Source organism: Crocuta crocuta, unplaced genomic scaffold (genome assembly GCF_008692635.1).
Source record: "Crocuta crocuta isolate KB4526 unplaced genomic scaffold, BGI_CrCroc_1.0 scaffold26, whole genome shotgun sequence".
Classification (NCBI taxonomy): Eukaryota; Metazoa; Chordata; class Mammalia; order Carnivora; family Hyaenidae; genus Crocuta; species Crocuta crocuta.
Window position 1 is genome coordinate 3,606,555 of NW_027532249.1, and position 18,564 is coordinate 3,625,118.

At 44.7% G+C, this 18,564-nt stretch overlaps 1 protein-coding gene across 1 annotated transcript in view; it reads right to left on the bottom strand.

The window, feature by feature from the left end:
* RAB31 (RAB31, member RAS oncogene family) overlaps positions 1 to 18,564 on the bottom strand; it is a 161,292-nt gene that overhangs the window by 119,699 nt on the left and 23,029 nt on the right. The window contains exon 2 of the mRNA XM_077778265.1: positions 6,372 to 6,397. Within this exon, the coding sequence (XP_077634391.1) occupies positions 6,372 to 6,397 (26 nt within the window). The remainder of the gene's footprint in view (positions 1 to 6,371; positions 6,398 to 18,564) is intronic.

Genomic DNA, 18,564 nt, shown 5'->3' on the forward strand with positions numbered 1-18,564 from the left:
GGAGGGGAACTGGATGAGGGACATGACAAGCAAATGTAGTACATGGTCTCTGTGGATTTCCTCAATAGCTATAAAGGTCATTTGGGGACAACTGGAAACTGAATATACTACATACACGATACAATTATACCTGTGTTCGGTTCTGGGCATTACAGTTGTACAGGCGACTGTTTTTTCTCCTAAAAGATACACACTTCAGTACGTAGGAGTCAAGTGGCATAACATCTGGGCTTTACTTTCAGAGGGTTCGGGGGGAAAATGTTTACTTAATACATTAGAGATAATGTATTTCTCCATTAGAGAATGGGTTTCTCATAGAGAAAAAGATAAATAGTAAGACTGGCAAAATGTTATTCCCACTGAATGTAGGGGAGAGATTTACAGACATTCGTTGCTCTGCCCTTTCAATGTTTTATGAGTTTGAGACATCAAAATAAAAGAAAGGAAAGGGAGAGTTAAAAGTAAAAGACCCCATTCTAGGGAGGTAGTGGGGTCAACAGGACAGTGGTCTGCCCGGGAGTGGAGGGCTATGCTCCCTGCCTCCCACACCCTCCAGCCACCTCAGCCCTCCAGAAAATACCATGACACCCAGAGCCCCACCTGCTTTCCCCAATGCCTGAGATCCACACCCACTTTCCATTTTTATGAAAGCCCTGTGGGTTCTTTGAGGCATTCTCCAAATCCTTCCCTCTTGGAGATACCTTCCCAGAGTCCTCCTTTCCCATCCCCCGTATTCAGTGTAACTTCCTGTGTCCTGAGGTACCACGTGACACCTCCAGCTTCCCACTCATCCTCACGGCCACGAATGCTAGTTCCTGTGTAGGTGCCTGTCGTTCCTGGCTGACCAGGAGCCTCTCCATCACCAGCAGGGACCAGAACCCTGCCTTCCCTGTCTTCCGTCTCTGGCAGGGTTAGCCCAGCAGGCACCCCAAACAGACCTTGTGCAAAAACTTTCTGCCCCTCTCCTGTCCCCACGTCTAATAAGATGGATGACAGTCAATATGTATCATCATCCTACTCTATTACCTCGGCTCTGCTTGGCTCTGTGGTGAGTGCTGTCAGAGAAACCACAAGTGATGTCATTTAGTTCACTGCTTTTGTGTCCACATCCCAGCAAAGGTAGAGCGCTTCAAAGACAAGGCTCGGGGCCGTCCTGTCTACCTGCAGCCACCCACCGCAGCTCCTGGCATGAAAGAAGCACTGGATAAATGGTGAGCAGTTGAGTGAATGAATGCCTATTCCATTTTCAACCACATATTAGAAATTGTAAAAATAAAGATAAATCAAAGTATAGTATCTGCAGAGACAGGCAAGCCCTAAAAGTAGTCTAGCCTGTGGGACAAAACTAAATGTGAAGACCTTTGCTAATTCATGAGCTCAAAATCTTTTCGTGCCCTAACACCTCAGAATCTTAAGTTTTGTATTTTCCAATGGCAGTGGCCTTGGAGCAGTCCCGAGGGATATGACAGACACATTCATGAGAACACTGACACCGGGCCAGGGGAATGGGGGGGGGGGCACATGTCTCACGAGGGATGGGGACGGACCACAGGGACTGCTGAAAATGCTCTGCAAGTGATTCTGACGCACACCCCAAGGAGCACCGAGCTCGGGAAGCTGAGAGAGAGATGTAGCCACGCTGACCTTGAGCAAAAAAAGGAACAAAGAGACCCTGGTGGAGTCCATCAGCCTGGCCTGGGTGCTTGGTGTTACCATACGTTGGGCGCTCCTGGGAAGATGTCCCACCATGTCATTCATATTTATTTTCAACCCAGTACCACGCTTTCCACAAAGAGTTCAATTTAATAGAGGAATCAGGTTTGGTAAGAAACAAATTAAGTTTCCAGCCTCTCTACACCCTCCCCCACCAACCCCCACACCCCAAGAAATGCTGGTTTCCAGGAAAAAGTGAAAAGGAATATGTTAGAATCTCGTACTTGGAAAGCAATTCTGATGAGTGCCTGGCCCAATCCTCCCCATCCTACGCATCCCTTCCTTCCACGATGACCCTACCAGATACCCATAGCCTTATGAATACTTACGGTGACGGAGCGCTCACTATCACTCAAAGTAGTCCATTCGAGGCTCCATAGCTCTGACTGATCTGCTTACTAGGAGCAGAAATCTGTCCCACCCTCGGGTCCTAGAGCCTCTGGGGATCACACAGTCCCCTCACAAGAAGGCCCTGCATGTATCTGAGGTCTCCGCTGCCCAGATGCCGTGCCAATCCCAGGTGTTTGCTCTGTGATGAAGCATCACCCAGATCCTAACAGAAAACTGAGCACCAGGCTCCTTACCAGAAGCAGGGACACCCTCAGCTGTGTTTTAACCATGCCACTCAAGCTGTTGAGGAAGTGGCAGAAATCTCTAAACTGTCGTCAAGACAACCGAAGTCCAAATATACATCTCTTTGGGATTCCATCCGGAAGCAGTTTTTAAGCGCACACACCCAGAGGAAATAATAAAAGAAAAGGAAGATCCTCTCTGCCCCCTCCTCCTCCTCCTCCTCCTCTTTTCCCTTCTCTCCCTCTCCCCTTGCTTTTTGCCACGTGGTGATGTGTGTTAAAAATGCACACTGGGAAGCTTTCCACCTTTGGGGTTGGAACAGCTGCTGCCTCGATATTGTTTTTGTTAGGTTTTTTTTTTTTTTAACATACTTAGCTGTTTTTAAGGGGGTTGTTTTTAAGCTACATGTTTCATAATACTAGTTCAGATTACAAAGGGGGATGGTTGGCGCTTTATTGACAAGAACGGGACTCATGGGTCCTAAGTGTCTAATCAGGACCCCTTTTCAGTGTGTGCCCCTGGCAAGCACACCCTACTTCGTGGCGAGCTTCCACGGCACCCTGGCTTATCCCAGGAAAAGGCATTCACAGAGGCTTAGGATAAACACGAGAAAGTCCACCCATGAAAGCAACGAGAGCCAAGAATTTATAACAGGTAGCCTAAATAAACCCAATGTTCTTAAGTCCTTGGTTAGAATGCACAAAGCATTCAGGGAATGCCCCCTAGTCTGCTGTTGACTCCATCTGGGATCACTCACCAAAAGAAATAAGATAGACACGGGGCGCCTGGGTGGCTCAGTTGGTTGGGCATCCGACTTCGGCTCAGGTCATGATCTCAGTTCGTGGGTTCGAGCCCTGCGTCGGGCTCTGTGCTGACAGCTAGCTCAGAGCCTGGAGTCTGTTTCAGATTCTGTGTCTCCCTTTCTCTCTGACCTTCCCCTGCTCATGCTCTCTCTCTCTCTCTCTCTCTCAGAAATAAATAAAACATAAAAAAAAAAAGAAATAAGATAGACACACTGAATGTCAGGGTCATGAAAGGCACAGGTACAGGTGGAGAAGACCTGTCATCTGGCTTATTCTGGCTTCCAACTGTTGCAAATGACCTTCCCATCGGGAACCTCCGACCCCACGGAGGCTGCAGACCACAGCTAAGAGGGATGAAAGTCTGCACTGCCCACACTTAAAACAACCTTGTGCCTTAAATGGGAAGTGTATCCTCGAATAGCCATGGAACACTATGTGCCAGTGGCCAGGCACAAACAGACTAGCCTGTCAACCTCCCCAGTGAGGCAGCCAGACTTCAGTTAGGAGCTCCGCACTCTCTATCACCTTCTCAAGGGGGCACAAAAGAAAGTGATATGACAGAGGGCATGGCTTCTACATCTCAGTCCTACTGAGACTTCAGGAAGATGTGGTCACTGAAAAACAGGAAGCTGAGTGCTAGTCATGTGTAAGACCTTCATCTAGAGAAGACAGACCTCCTGACAGAAAGAACCCAAGAGAGCCCAAGGCTCCTGCTAAAATTTTGAGAACTTCTGGACTTGTACATGATTCCTTCTTTTAGTCGCTGATGACTTGCAAGGTTCTCTCTCAAATTAAGACAGTGAGCCCAAGGTGGTTAAAATGGCTTTGAACTCACCCAAACGCTATCTCACCCAGAGAATCCCCTCTAGGAATGAGCAGCTAAGAATCCAGCCTATCACACACATCTTACCCAGGACAGGCCCAACCAAACCACAAGACTTAACAAAATTTTACTCGGCGTGGGGGATGAGGTTATGGGCCCTCTGACCTAAACAAGACTAAAACCTAGAGCCACTCTCACAAAAAGGAAGGCCGCTGACATGGTGTTACATGAATCACGCTTCAAAGCCTCCATCTGCCCAGAAATACCCTTGCTCCGCTCCGGCAGAGCTGTTTCCTCACAAGCCAAACTCCTACCGACAGAGCCACTGCAAAGAACCAGCAAACAAGGGTGAGGCACTGTCTCGAGGAAGCCACTAAAAGGATACATTTCTTTCTTAGAGATAAAAGAAAAGAAGTAAAGGGACTTCCTCCAGCTGTCCCATATCCCAGGCTTACTAACTGTCACCCTGGAGTCACAGCTTAGCAGGAAATGGTACCCTATATCCTAGCAGATCATCTGGTATCATCCTCTGCCTTAAAAGGGAAGATGTTATGACACCCATTTTATGGATGAGGCGACTGAAGGACTTGTCCAGAACTGCACAGCAAGCGATCTATTTCCTCGTAGAAGGATACAGAGACTCCTCCCTGACCAGTGAAAATAATTCCTGTGATGAGTAGGACCTGTGCCACCTTAGTAGATGACAAAGGAGAACGCATTGGGGGGGGAGAGGGGGGGCTAGGGGAAGCCAAAACATTTCCTACTTCCTTTACTCCCAAGGCCAATCCTGGCAGACATCAGAGTTGTGTCTTGATTCCTGGGCGCACATGAGGCTGAAATGACCCCTCGCAAGGAAAACACAAGACTCCTGGAATTTGTGTGGAAACCATGCTGGAGAGCCCCGCAGCGGGTAAAACCAACCCTGCAACACGAATAAAGGTCAACAGAGGAAGAGCAGGAAAATGGACAGGATCGTTTTCCAGATCCCAGCTGTGGCTGAGCAAGGCAGGCGGGCAGGAGCACTGGGTGGTTTGTGCCCAGGGGGACAGAGAAGGGAGGGCCTTTGCAGGTCCTCCGGAATTCGAGGCGAACCGGACAATCCGGTGTCCACAACAGCTCTGGCAACAGGCAGTGATGGGAGACAGTCAAGAACGTCGTCCAGCCAGAAGTTCCAAAAAGAGCCTGTATGGAGCCCAGACACCTGGCGGGTCTGCTAAACTCAATGTTAACCTGGAACTGTTTCCCCAATATAGGCTTCCGGAACATGCAGGACATCCATCTCCCACCTCCACAGCCCAGTTAGCGTCTCTTGTAAATAACAAAGGGTCTACCCTAGTTAACGGTTTTCCTGGGAGAGCAGATTTGCCAGGGGCAGTACCCCAGGCGCGGATGCCGAAGGCTGCTGAAAACACGGCTTAAACCCAGCTTTCAAAAGCAGACATTCCGGAATTTGATGAAGGCACCCGAAAGGAAATGACCCTTAATACTATCTGAACTCTCCGCGGCGGTTTTCCAGGGGCTGCCCTGTGTCACCCGGCAGGTCTGCCAGAGCAAAGGGCTTGGGTATTTCTGTCGGTCTTTGTTTCTGGCTTCTTTCACATTTCCTCAGGCTCAGAAGACCCACTCCGGGAGGGGAAGCTGTGATAGGGGAGGATTTTCTCATCCTGCACGGAAGTTTTCGGGCGCAATGCTCTCCAGTACTTTTCTCTTCAGCCTCCAGCCGGGACATCCCCTCGCGTTCTCTCGCGTCGGGCTGGGCTTTCTTTCCCACCCCCCGCACCTCTCCCCTCCCCCCCAAAAGTGAATAAACCCATNCCCCGGGCTCCCAGGAACGCCCCCAGACGGCGTCAGCCACCAGGGGGCCGCCCCGGGACCTGAAGAGTCGTTGGCGGAGTGCCTCCCCCCTCTGACCTGCCCAGTAGCCGGACGCAGCTCTGCACAGCACCCTCCGCCGTCTGCCCCTCCAGCCCCGCCCGGCTGCAATGCCCCGTGGTGTGGAAGGAGGACGGGATCCGCCGTGGGGGAGACCCCACGGCTGGCTGCGTCCCTGAGGATTTCATTCCTCATCTCGAAGTGGATGCTGCCAGCCCACGTCCTCTAGATGGGAACGCTTCGAAGTCGGCCTGCAGTCCCGTCGTTCACGGACACTCTAGGATCCCAGCTGCAACGAAGCCTAACACAGTTCACTTTGCAACCCACCTTCTCCTGCGGTTCTTCATACCCTGGCTTCAACGTACGCCCCTGCAGTTCTTAACCCTCAGCCCTGAGTTCATTTTTCTGCGTGGAGTTGAAAATGGTTCTAGAAGCAATGGTCTATTCCTCCCTCCAAAACAGATGTGTCCCTGTCTGAAAAAGGAAACATGCATTGCAGAGAGGAAGCTGCCTTGCCCAGTATAGAAAATGCCACAACTTGCCTGGACAGGCGCCCAAGCCTCAGAAGTATAGCTAGAAATATGTACCTCCTGGCCGATCTTCTGCAACCTTCCTTAACCAGCAAATAAAAAGAGGCTCTGGCTTGAGACAGTCGAGGAAATCTTGTGGAAACGGTCTTCTTTTCTTCATCCATAGCCACACCCACTCAGAAGGCTTCACTTGTTGCTACTATAGACATGGCAGCTTTTTGGACATATCCACCTGAAATAACATTTCTTAAACTTCATCCTGTATCCCAAACTCTCAGGCCTCTCTCTTGACTTGCTAATATTTTTTTGAGAGAGAGAGCACAACCAGGGGAGGGACAGAGAGAGGGGGGAACAGAGGATCTGAAGCAGGCTCTGTGCTGACAGCAGTGAGCCCACGTAGAGCTCAAGCTCATGAACCATGAGATCATGACCTAAGCTCAAGTGGGGCAGTCAACTGACTGAGCCACCCAGGCATCGTGACTTGCTAATTTTGATCAATGACCTTTTCATTCCCCCAGCAGACCACCCACTTTCATTATCTGGTTATGTTCCTCCTAAAGCCATGTCGAAGCAACCCAGCACCCACATGGCCCCATGCAGTGGGGGCTTCTGAATCAAGACTTCCAGAGGAAAAAGATCCTACATCTGTAGAGTCAAAACAGGCCCCCAAACTGACACTTGGCAACTAAATTCCCCCAGAACAGTAGGGTCTTCCCCTGGCCAAGCACAGGCTTCTGGAGGGTTATTCACACAAATCTGGACCACTTGGTTCAAAAAGTAGCCATGCGCAAGATATGCATCTTCTTTCACATGGAGATTGTTGTATCAGCATCTGTCCTTGGTTTAGTATCCAAAGTAAAGATAGTCTTTCATGTGGGCAGCGGGAAAAGAGGTCCAGCCAGTATTATCCAGCCCTGGTCACAATACCTTACTGTCCTCAGATTTGCTGAGCAGAGACAACAGCAACACAGTTGCAGAGACAGGTCTTGGGGAAGCAGCTCTGTGGCCAAGGCCTACAGCGGCCCTTCCCTAACTCCTCTTCTGTCTCTGACTGTATGGCTTGAGTCTCCATGTTGCAGTCACTTGCCTTTGCCTTTCTTCTTACCTCCCAAAAGCCAATCAGACTAGAATGCAAGCCTTTGATGAGTGGGAATTCATAAACTTCAATAGGTCACGGAGGGCAGGACCATCCCCAGACAAAAATTTCTCTTCCATTCCCTTACCCTCTTTCATGATCCCTTTCCTTCTATGATCTTCTCCACTAACCTAGGCATCTGGGATGCCTGTGTGGTTTCTAGGCTGTCCCCAAATAATCCCTTATCCAGGACCCCTCCCCTGCACCCCCAGAATCACCCCAGTCTGTTTCTCTTTCTTCCCATCCTCAACTCCATTAAAAATCACCTCGTGTGTGTCACTTTCCATGCTCTGCTTTACAAAGTAGCAGTTCTTGTCTGTCAACAGGACTGCTGCCTTCACGGGTATATACCCTTTCTCAGCCAGGTCACCCTGGGGAACTTAAAATTGGCCTCATGAAAAACCTGCTCCCCACCATCATCCCCAAGGTGATGCATAAGGCTCTCACCCAGGAGGGAGGACAATGGCCACCACAACACATATTTTGGGAGTGACAAGATCCTGGATAGCTCTCAACTTTTTAAAGATACAATGTTCTCTGTGAATGCTATTATTATACTCTTTGATTACTATGCTAAGGGCTTGTCCTGACTCCTCTGGAATTTTCTGCATACGGAGAGGTTCTGATATAACCTAACCAAGGGTAAAAATTCAGTGATGCATGACTGAGAATTTATGAAATAAAATAAAATAGGACATGAAAGTTTTCTTGAGACCTTTGTAAAATAAAAGGTCGTTGGACTAATTCAGGGTTCAGCTTTTCTGCTCCCTTAAAGTCTTCAGTGGTACCAAACAAGATGAAATCCAAGCTCTTCAGCACATCTTGCCCAAACCAGCCTCTCCTTTGCCCATCTGGTGAAATCCCGTCATCCTTCAGAGAACTGCTCAAATTCTACCTCCTCAGTAAAGTCTCCCCTAAGCTTGTACACACTTGCTCACGTGTCTTGCTATGTTTATTCAACGTAAATAAAGGAATTGACATCTAAATCCCTTTTACAATAAGTCAAGGTCTAAACGGATAAACAAATGGAATTACTCATCTATATTAAAGGTGCCCATATATTATGCCAAGGATCCTCTCTGTTTTACCAGGGTTAAAAAGTAACTAGTGATGCTTTAAAAAGGAAAGTGACTAGGAATGAATGGTTTTTTTCCCCAATCTACATCTACCTAGGACTTTTCTCCAGCAGGATATTTGGCCTCTTACACTATTCAAACAAGGCTACAATTTTGTGGGTCTCCGGGTCATGAATGATATGGCCCTAGGACCCAGAGGCTTTGCAAGTAATGGATTGTTGAGCCTGGAATACTCATCCTTGGACTTCATCTCAGAAGGTTCTGAATGAGGATTTCTTTTAAAAGAGTAATTCACTGGGGTGCCTGGGTGGCTCAGTTTGTTAAGTGTCTGACAGTAAGAACCTGCTTAGGATTCTCTCTCTCTCTCCCCTTCTCCCCGCCTCTTTGAAAATAAATAAATAAACTTAAAAAAAAAGTATTCACCAATGAGTATTTTGCAAAAGTCTACCAGATGACTAGAAAATGCCTAGGAAAACGACCACATCCTTTCTTTAAAGATTAGCAAAAGCCAATAATGGCCAGAAAATTGGTCATGTTTTTTGAACCAGCAAATCCCTTTTTGGAGCATAACATAGAAATAAGCACAAAAAGGGAACCAGTACAAAGCCTGCCTGTTTGTACCCAAACAGGCACACAAAGAAACAAAGACATATGCGAAAAGGAACAAAAAATCATCTCTGAGACAAAGGAAGAACAACTGTACTCATTGCAACACTTAAGGGATAAAACAACTGAAAGCCCTTCACATTTGGGGAATGATCACGGCGCTGAAAATATCTGAAAATTACGGCGCTTCGCTAGGGTATGTTTAATGGTGCACAGCGGTGTATGTCGCATAGGTAGTAGCTAAAATGTGTATACCGATGTGGAAAACAAAGGCAAAAGAAAAAATTAAATTTCCTTACAACTTACAGCCTTTTAACAAGTCCTCAAGACAGGCAGAGTGACATTCCTCCGGGAGCTCAGCCTCCTCGATGAGGACACTTTGCTAAGGGCAAAAGGCAATCTTAGCCCAACCACCTCCCCACACCCCAGAATCCTATAAATCTATTTTATCATGTAAAAATTCCTTTGGAAACTTCCTTTACTTCCACCCCCCAGATATATGTTAGCAATCAGCCTCCAAGCATATGGCCCACTGATAACGCATCCGAATGGTCTCATGCCTGAGGTTTTTCCTAACAATAGCCAGCCACCTCAGGATCCTGAAAACATTGCTTCCAAAAATTCCTTAGAGACTTAAGCTATCCCTAACCCCCTTCCAACTTGAAAGTACATAATCAGTCACCCATCACAAGCCCAGTGCAGCTCTTTCTGCCATGGGTCCTGTCCCCACACTTTAATAAACCCACCTTTTTATATCAAAGACATCTCAAGAATTCTTTCTTGGCCATGGGCTCTGAACCCTAACATTTTCTACATCATATACTATGTAGAGTCATAGGGAAATTTGTAGCAAATAAGTTTCTGTGAGAATAACATGACACAAAATTGGGGCTGCATGTGAACTAGAATAAGCCATTCAAATGTGTTGCAGCTCATCAGACTGCAGACTGATCTCAGAAGGTCCATGGTGAGTCATCTGGCCTGCTCAGGGGCCAATTAAGGAAAAATTTAAATGTTTATGAACCTGGTTTTTAATAATTGCGTCTTTCCTTTATGGAACGTTAGTGTCTGCAATGTCAGTTAAATAGCTGTTTAATAGATCTCATTTTCTTAATTCTTCCTTCCTTCCTTCCTTCCTTCCTCTCTTCCTTAAGTTTTAGATATTTTCAACTAGCACATGCTGGTCTCTCTTATTTACAATTCAGACCCGTTAAAGACATTTTGAGGAGCTAACCTCCTGGACATACCAGCTAAGCCATGGATGGGGGGGTTTTAGGAAAGCAGAAATGAAAGGGCCCCACAGTTCACCCACAGACGTGGAGAAGGGCAAAAGCAGCCTGAAAGCAATTCTGAGTTACTGGGAATGCCTGAGAACAGAAGGAACCTCTATGCGTAGAGAGGAGAACGGTCCCCAGGCACCAGGAATGGGCCAGCTTGCTAGGTAAGAGGATACCCCTCCTCTCTGAGTGACTGTCCTCTCTTAGCAACTCTTGTCTTCATGTTGGTGTGGGAAGATGGCGGCATCTCTTAGAAGCTCAGGAGCAGCAGCTGGAGAAGTCAGTGAGCTGTCAGCTCTTCAGACAAATGGATGAAGGAGGGTCAGGACTCCCTTTCTCCATTACCAACTGAATGGGAGTACTCCAAAGTGTTCAAGAACAAGCAGATCACCCTAATTTAAAATAAGGGAGCCCTGGGGTGCCTGGGTGGCTTAGTCGGTTAAGCGTCCCACTTTCGCTTAGGTCATGATCTCGCGGTTCGTGGGTTCGAGCCCCGCGTCGGGCTCTGTGCTGACTGCCAGCTCAGAGCCTGAAGCCTATTTCAGAGTCTGTGTCTCCTTCTCTCTCTGACCCTCCCCTGCTCGTGCTGTCTCTCTCTCTCTCTCTCCTAGAAATAAATAAAAATATTTCAAAAAATAAAATAAAATAAGGGAGCCCTCTGTTGGGCTCTCACAAAGGATTGGTGTTGAGTGGTAATTTTTTGATTTTCCAGATATATCAAATAAGCAGGCTGTTGGTTATATCAACACTGAGCACCTCCTTATCTAACCAGCCACTTCACAGACACTCCTGCCTATCAGCTTCTAAAGTCTTTCCACTCCCTGATTGAGCTGAAAGCTCCCTGATTGAGCTGAAAGGGTTGAGTTGAAAGAAGATACAAGATATGTCTTAACACCTCCAATAAAAATAAATGAATGGATTCAATGGGGAGACCACCTCCCAAAAGCCATAAAACAGTATGTAACCCAGTCAGTCCCGTTCACTCTCATTGCTTGCTTGTAAAACCGGGAAATGATTACAATGATGCAGATCAAAGTCAACCCAACCCAGTTTCATTTCTTAGGCCATTGATGGGTTGTTCTTTCCCGCCATTCATGTCAGTTTTGCTGCAATTGCTTGGAGTAATATTGTAGACTTGAGGATATACTTTTTCTTAAAAGAGACTGTGTTTGACCTTTTTGGGGGGTCTTTAACATTATTTGTTATCAAACTAGAAAACTGGTTTCAGATGTTGGAAACAATTCTCATATCTTTAGGAATTTGTATCTTTAATCGCTTACATGTCCATTCAGCAAATGGTAGATGCTGATTATGTACTAGACACTGGGCATGGAATCAAGTAAGGTAGACAACATCCACAGGCGTAGAGCCCACAATGGAAATGGGCAAACAGATAAGCAGGCTGTTTATAGTACGCTGTTAAATGCCTGAAGTTTAGTACATCTGTTTTATTTTTCTTACTCTTTTGATTAAGAAAATGAGTATAATTTCCAGGGTCAGCAAACCTGGAATTCAATGAAACTTAGTTCCCAAGTAAGGGGGAAGATGATCAAGATGGCTAGAGTTTGAACCCAGTCACCAGGAGGTGTATGTGTGCGTGTGTGTGTGAGAGACAGACAGACAGATAAACAGATATAGACACAGAGATCTTTGTTCTGTCTGAATTCCCAACATTGCCCTGGACTAGGAAGAACCTAATGCCAACAATCCCCTAATTCCAATGGTTAACTGAGCTGCCTTAAGAGTCTAATTACACTGGAAGTCTTGCAAACTGTGTTTCTATTGCTGGTGAACTCATTGCTATTCATTGATTACCTTGATTTGCCCATGTGACAGAACCCATCATAAATCGTCCGTAATCAGTCCTTAGCACAGCACATATTCGGCCCTCCGAAGATGTTTCAGTGAGTAGATGAGAGAATGAGTGTGTCAGCATCACACATAATCACAAGAGTAGTAGCAGGGTAGAAAGGGCACTGGGCAGCAGACAGAACAAGGTTTAAATCGAGGTTCCTCCATCCCCTGCTTGTGTGAATTTAAGGAAGTTCCTGAATCTCTTAGACCTGCAGTTTCGTACTCTGTCAAAGGTGGTTATAAAAAGGCTGTTGCATTATTTTGGGAGAGGATTATACTTAGATAGGGAAGGGGGGTCACTAGCAAATCTGGACGACTAACCATCCTAGCTTGCATGGGAGTGTCCAAGTTTTAATGCTGAAAGCCTCGCATCCTGGGAAACTGTCAGTCCCAGGTAAAATGTGCTGGTTGGCCCCACTATGCTCTTCCCCGAGCCCGTAAAACTGTTTCTGGGTTGCTATTATCCTTAAAACGGAAGTGTTAACTTCCAACCAGCCTCACTTCCTTCCTGAGTTTTTCAGCTCTGAATATAGAAAGGACTCTAGATTAGAAAGCAGCACCAACACTTGACACAGAGCCATAAACATCTAAATTGCCCATAAGCTCTCATCGTTTTACACTCAGGCTACATGGAAGACTTAAATATGCAAATTATAACTTCAGCTAAATAACAGCTATTTCACTGATGTACTAGGTTTTTAAAAACAGGAAATAGGAAATAGGAAAAGATTCTTTAGTTTTTCAGCCCCCTGATAAGGCTCCTTTTCTCCTTTTGGTGGTTCATAATTTACTTTTGTCTCTCATTTCCGATGCCCACTCCANCCCCCCCCCACCTCTCAAATGTTGTATTCTTTTACTTAACTAAAACTTACCTTCAGAACCAACCCATCATAGCTCTGGTGGAAGGGGTTTATACAGCAAAAAATCCTTTCTCAGGTAAACATTCTGGGAGGTTGACCTTCCTCCAAACAATTACTCTCCTTGCCCACGTGTGGCCGCCTGAGTTTCAGGCCTATGGCACCATGGTTCTGCCATCAGCAGTTGTTCAAAAACAGTGGGTCAAAATGATCTGGTGGTATGATGTGGAGGGGCTGAGGTGGGAGGGTTCTGGCTCTATTTCTCCTAAATGGAGAAAGGAAAATGCAGATTTACTTTCAGAAGTCACAAGGAGAAAAACTAATAGATTTGAACCCATAAAAGTTAACTCCTTCTGGGGCACCTGGGTCCCTCAGTCGGTTTAGCATCTGACTCTTAATTTCAGCTCAGGTCATGGGATCAATCCCCATGTGAGACTCCACACTCAGTATGGAACCTGCTTAAGATTCCTCTCTCTCTCTCTTTTTCTCTCTCCCTCCCTCCCTCTGCTCCTCTCCCTTACGTTCACTCACTCACGCTCTCTCAAAACAAAAATTTTTTAATTTTTAAAAAAGGTTAACTCCTTCTTTATGCAGGAAATATTATAAATATAATTTTTAACTGCAATTTAAGGGGTGCTTGGGTGGCTCAGTGGCTTAAGCATCCGACTTGGCTCAGGTCACCATCTCACAGTTTGTAAGTTCAGGCCCCACATCAGGCTCCCTGCTGTCAGTGCAGAGCCTGCTTTAGATCCTCTGTCTCCCTCTCTCTCATCCCCACCCCTCCCTTTCAAAAATAAATAAACATTTAAAAAATAAATTTAAAAAATAAACTGCAAGGGCACTTAGGTGGCTCAGTTGGTTAAGTGTCCAACGTCAGCTCAGGTTATGATCTCAAGGTGCATGGGTTCGAGTCCTGCATTGGGCTCGGTGCTAACAGCTCAGAGCCTAGAGCCTGCTTCAGATTCTTTGTCTCCCTCTCTCTCTGCCTTTCTCCCCTAGCTCGTGCTCTGTCTCTCTCTCTCTCTCTTTCTCTCTCTCTCTCTCAAAAATAAATAAACATTTAATAAAACTACAATTTAAAAGAATATTTGGCATATATATGATTTGGTTAATGATCTTTTTTTTTTTAATGTTTTATTTATTTCTAGGAGAGAGAGAGAGAGAGAGACAGCGTGAGCAGGGGAGGGTCAGAGAGAGAGGGAGTCACAGACTGAAACAGGCTCCAGGCTCTGAGCTAGCAGTCAGCACAGAGCCCGACGCGGGGCTCGAACCCACGAACCGCGAGATCATGACCTAAGCGAAAGCCGGATGCTTAACCGACTAAGCCACCCAGGCGCCCCTGGTTAATGATCTTAATATGAAAAGAATTAATATATTAAAAAGAAAGAAAGAGACTAAGATCCCATTAGAAAGAATGAACAGACACAAAGATTAGGTATGATGCAAAGATATTCCCTCTCACAAATCCTTTTCAATATCAAACTGGAAGTTCTTGCTAATGCAATAAAATAAGAAAAGGAAATTAAAATATACAGATTGGAAAGGAAGACATAAAACTATCTTTCCTGACAGACGACATTATTGTTTATGTAGAAAATCTAGAAGAATTGACCCAATAAATAAATAAATGAATAAATGAATAAATAAATGAATGAATGAATGAATAAATAAATAAATAAATAAAAGCAAACCTGAAACTAATAAGCAATTATACCAAGGTTGTAGGATATAAGGCTAATATACAAAAGTCCATCACTTTCTTATATACTAACAGTGAACAAGAAGAATTTTAAATTAGTAACACAATATACTTGGGGCACCTGTGTGGCTCAGTTGGTTAAGCATCTGACTCTTGATTTCAGCTCAGGTCTTGATTTCAGGGTTGTGAGTTAGAGCCCTGCTTTAGGCTCCACTCTGGGCATGGAGCTTACTAAAAAAGAAAAAACAAACAAACAAATAAAACATACAAAAAAACACAGTATCATTTATATTATTACCTCAAAAAATGAAATACTTAGAAATAAATCTTCTAACAAAATAAGCATAAGATCTATATGAAAGAAACTATAAAGCTCTGATGAATGAAATCAAAGAATTAAATAAATGGAGAGATATTCCATGTTCATAGATAGGAACACTCAATCTTGTCAAGACATCAGTTCTTCCCAAATTGATCTATAGATTCAACACAATGGATGTTGACAGATATTCTAAAGTTTGTATGGAGTGGCAAAAGACCCAGAATAGCCAACATGATATTAAAGGAGAAGAATAAATTTGGAAGACTGCACTACTCAACTTTAAGGCTTACTATAAAGCTATAGTAATCAAAAGAGTATGGTATTGATGAAGCAGTAGACAAATAGATCAATGGAACAGAATAAAGAGCCCAGAAATAAACCCCCATAAATATAGTCAACTGATCTTTGAGCATAGGTAATAAAATGAAGCAAAGATAATCTTTTCAACAGGTGGTACTAGAACAACAAATTAATGGCTTGTATGGTACTACCACTCTACCTATTAGAATTACAAAAATCCAGAACTCTGACAACACCAAATGCTCCTGGAGATTTGGAGCAACAGGCAATCTCATTCATTGCTACTGGGGATTCAAAATGGTACAACCACTTTGGAAGATAGTTTGGCAGTTTCTTATAAAACTAAACATATTCTCACCATACAATCCAAAATCATGCAGCTTTATTCATAACTGCCAAAAGTTGGACGCATACAAGATGTCCTTCCCCAGGTGAGTGGAGAAACTGAGGTACATCCAGACAATGGAATGTTATTCACTGCTAAATAGAAATGAGCTATCAAGGCATAAAAGACACGGAAGAACATTAAATGCATATTACTAGGTGAATCAGTCTGAAAAAGGTACACACTGTGTGATTCCAACTATATGACATTCTGGAAAATACAAAACTATGGAGGGTATTAAAAGATTTATACTTTTATCAAGATTACTTTTATTTTCTGATGAGAAGGGGGATAAAGAATCTGAATGTTCTCTGCTCGTTGCCAAATATACAACATTTGCATATAGAAGATAAGGAGTGGTAGAAAGGACCTAGAAGGTTTAGGTCAGGATAACTGGGAATTCCCGCTTCTTTTGAATATGAGAACCTGGAAGGGAAGATGACTCTTAACATCAAGAATGAACACTAATCAAGTATTCATTGCTAGCTAAATACAAGGTACCACCCTGCCAACTATCTTTTATCAATTATGCCACTGTCCCCTTGCCTAGAAGAAGGTGCAGTTGTTCTTGAAACTGAGGCAAAGAGGTCTCTGTAAAGGTCTGCCTTTACGGGCTACAGCCAGGATTCAAGCCCAGACATCATTACTATTTAGTGAGCCCTTTACTTGGTTTCTAGTTTGAGGTGTTGGCAGAGACACGCAGGTAAAAATGATGAGTGGTCATCATAAGCCACGCCTGGGTGGCTTAATCGGTTAAGCGTCCGACTTTTGCTTAGGTCATGATCTCGCGGTTCATGGGTTCGAGCCCCATGTCGGGCTCTGTGCTGACTGCCAGCTCAGAGCCTGGAGCCTGTTTCAGAGTCTGTGACTCCCTCTCTCTCTGACCCTCCCCTGCTCATGCTGTCTCTCTCTCTCTCTCCTAGAAATAAATAAAACATTAAAAAAAAAAATGATGAGTGGAATAGAAAGCAAAATATCCAAGCTAGATATAGAGATTCCAGAGTTTGCTCCAAAGATGAGAGGGTCAATGCTGACTGGCATTTTCACACACACACACACACACACACACACACACACTGCTGTCTGAACAGATCCCAATCCTCCCTGTTGGCTGGAAGCTCCTGGGGGTCCAGGACAGCGTCCTGAACATTTTGGTAATCTCTCCCAGAGAGTAAAAATAATAAATATTTGTTGAACACATGAGACTCTGTCTACGAAACATAGCATTTTCCACTCACTGTATTATTCTTGATGCCCTAGAGTTCTTACCTAAAGAGCAAACAAACCCAAAAATGTTTCTGCTGGTGATTTTGACATGTTAACTTGACTAGCTCATAGTACCTAGACATTTGGCCAAACATTATTCTAGATGTTTCTGTGGGAGTATTTTTAGATGAGATTAACATTTAAATGAGTAGATTTGAGTAAAGCAGATTACCCTTCATAATTCGGGTAGGACTCATCCAGTTGAAGGCCTTTATAGAAAGAGACCAACCTCCCCAGAGGAAAAGGGAATTCTGCTAACAGATAGTGTTCAGACTCAAACTGTGACTATACCCTTAGCCTTCAGCCAGCTGGCCTACTCTATAGATTTTGGACTCGCCAGCCCCCAATTGACTAAGCCAGTCGATTCCTTAAAATAAATCTCTTTATACATAAATGTAAATATATATAAAATATATACATATATTTATATCCACATCCTATCAGTTTGGCTTTGTTTCTCTAGTGAACCCTAAAATCCTAACACAGTATTTAATTGATTCTTTCTTTGTCCTGAATCTGCTACCCATTATGCATACATACTGGTCCTGACTCTGTTCCCCCAAATATTAACTAGCACCCACTGTATGGCCAGGAGCTAGAGCTGCAAAAGGTCAATGAGGAGACATCAAGAACCTCACAATCTGAACTTGCCTCTCGCCATGACACTTTGAAGAAATACACTGCTTCTAAAACCTTTATGGCCATGGCCACAGCATGAGAATTTGTGAACATAAATGTAGGTTTGGGCCACATCAATGTTGTGAGGAGAAGGCCATGATGATTTAAAACTAAAAATAAAAGGGGCACGTGGATGGCTCAGTCAGTTAAGCATCCAACTGTCAGTTTCAGCTCAAGTCATGATCTTACAATTCATGAGTTCAAGCCCCTTGTCAGGCTCTGCACTGGGATTGTGTCTCCCTATCTCCCTTTCCCTCCCCTGCTATCTCTCTCTCTCTCTCTCTCTTTCTCAAGAATGAATACGAGAAACATTTAAAAAATAAAAATTAAAAGTGTAGATAATAGATCCAGGTCTAACACAGAAAAGGTCCGGCCTATAAGGTTGAAACTAGTGACCAAGAAGTGGCAAAAGTAGAGAGAAGAAACTGGCAGAGAAGCAGAGATGAGTCAGAGCTAAAGAGGCAGCTCAGAATAAAGTAGCAGGGCCTTGCGTGGGAGTATTGGACTCAAGGAGAAAGCACCGCTTGGGGAATATTTTACTGACCACACCATCAGGATTTCCAGAAACCCCTCTGGATTACAATCGTCAGCCTGAGTCAAGGGCACGATCCAGAGAAGTGAAACAGAAAAGGCATTACTTCCTCACTATCCAGGGGAATTGAGAGAGAGGGCTGCACCTCAGATCAGGAATAGAAAACAGTTCTGTTTAGAAAATGAAAGAGAGAAGCAAAGTAAAATTCTGCTGCGTTAAAGAAGACCCCACTGACCAGTATAACAAGACTGAGTGCTTGCAAA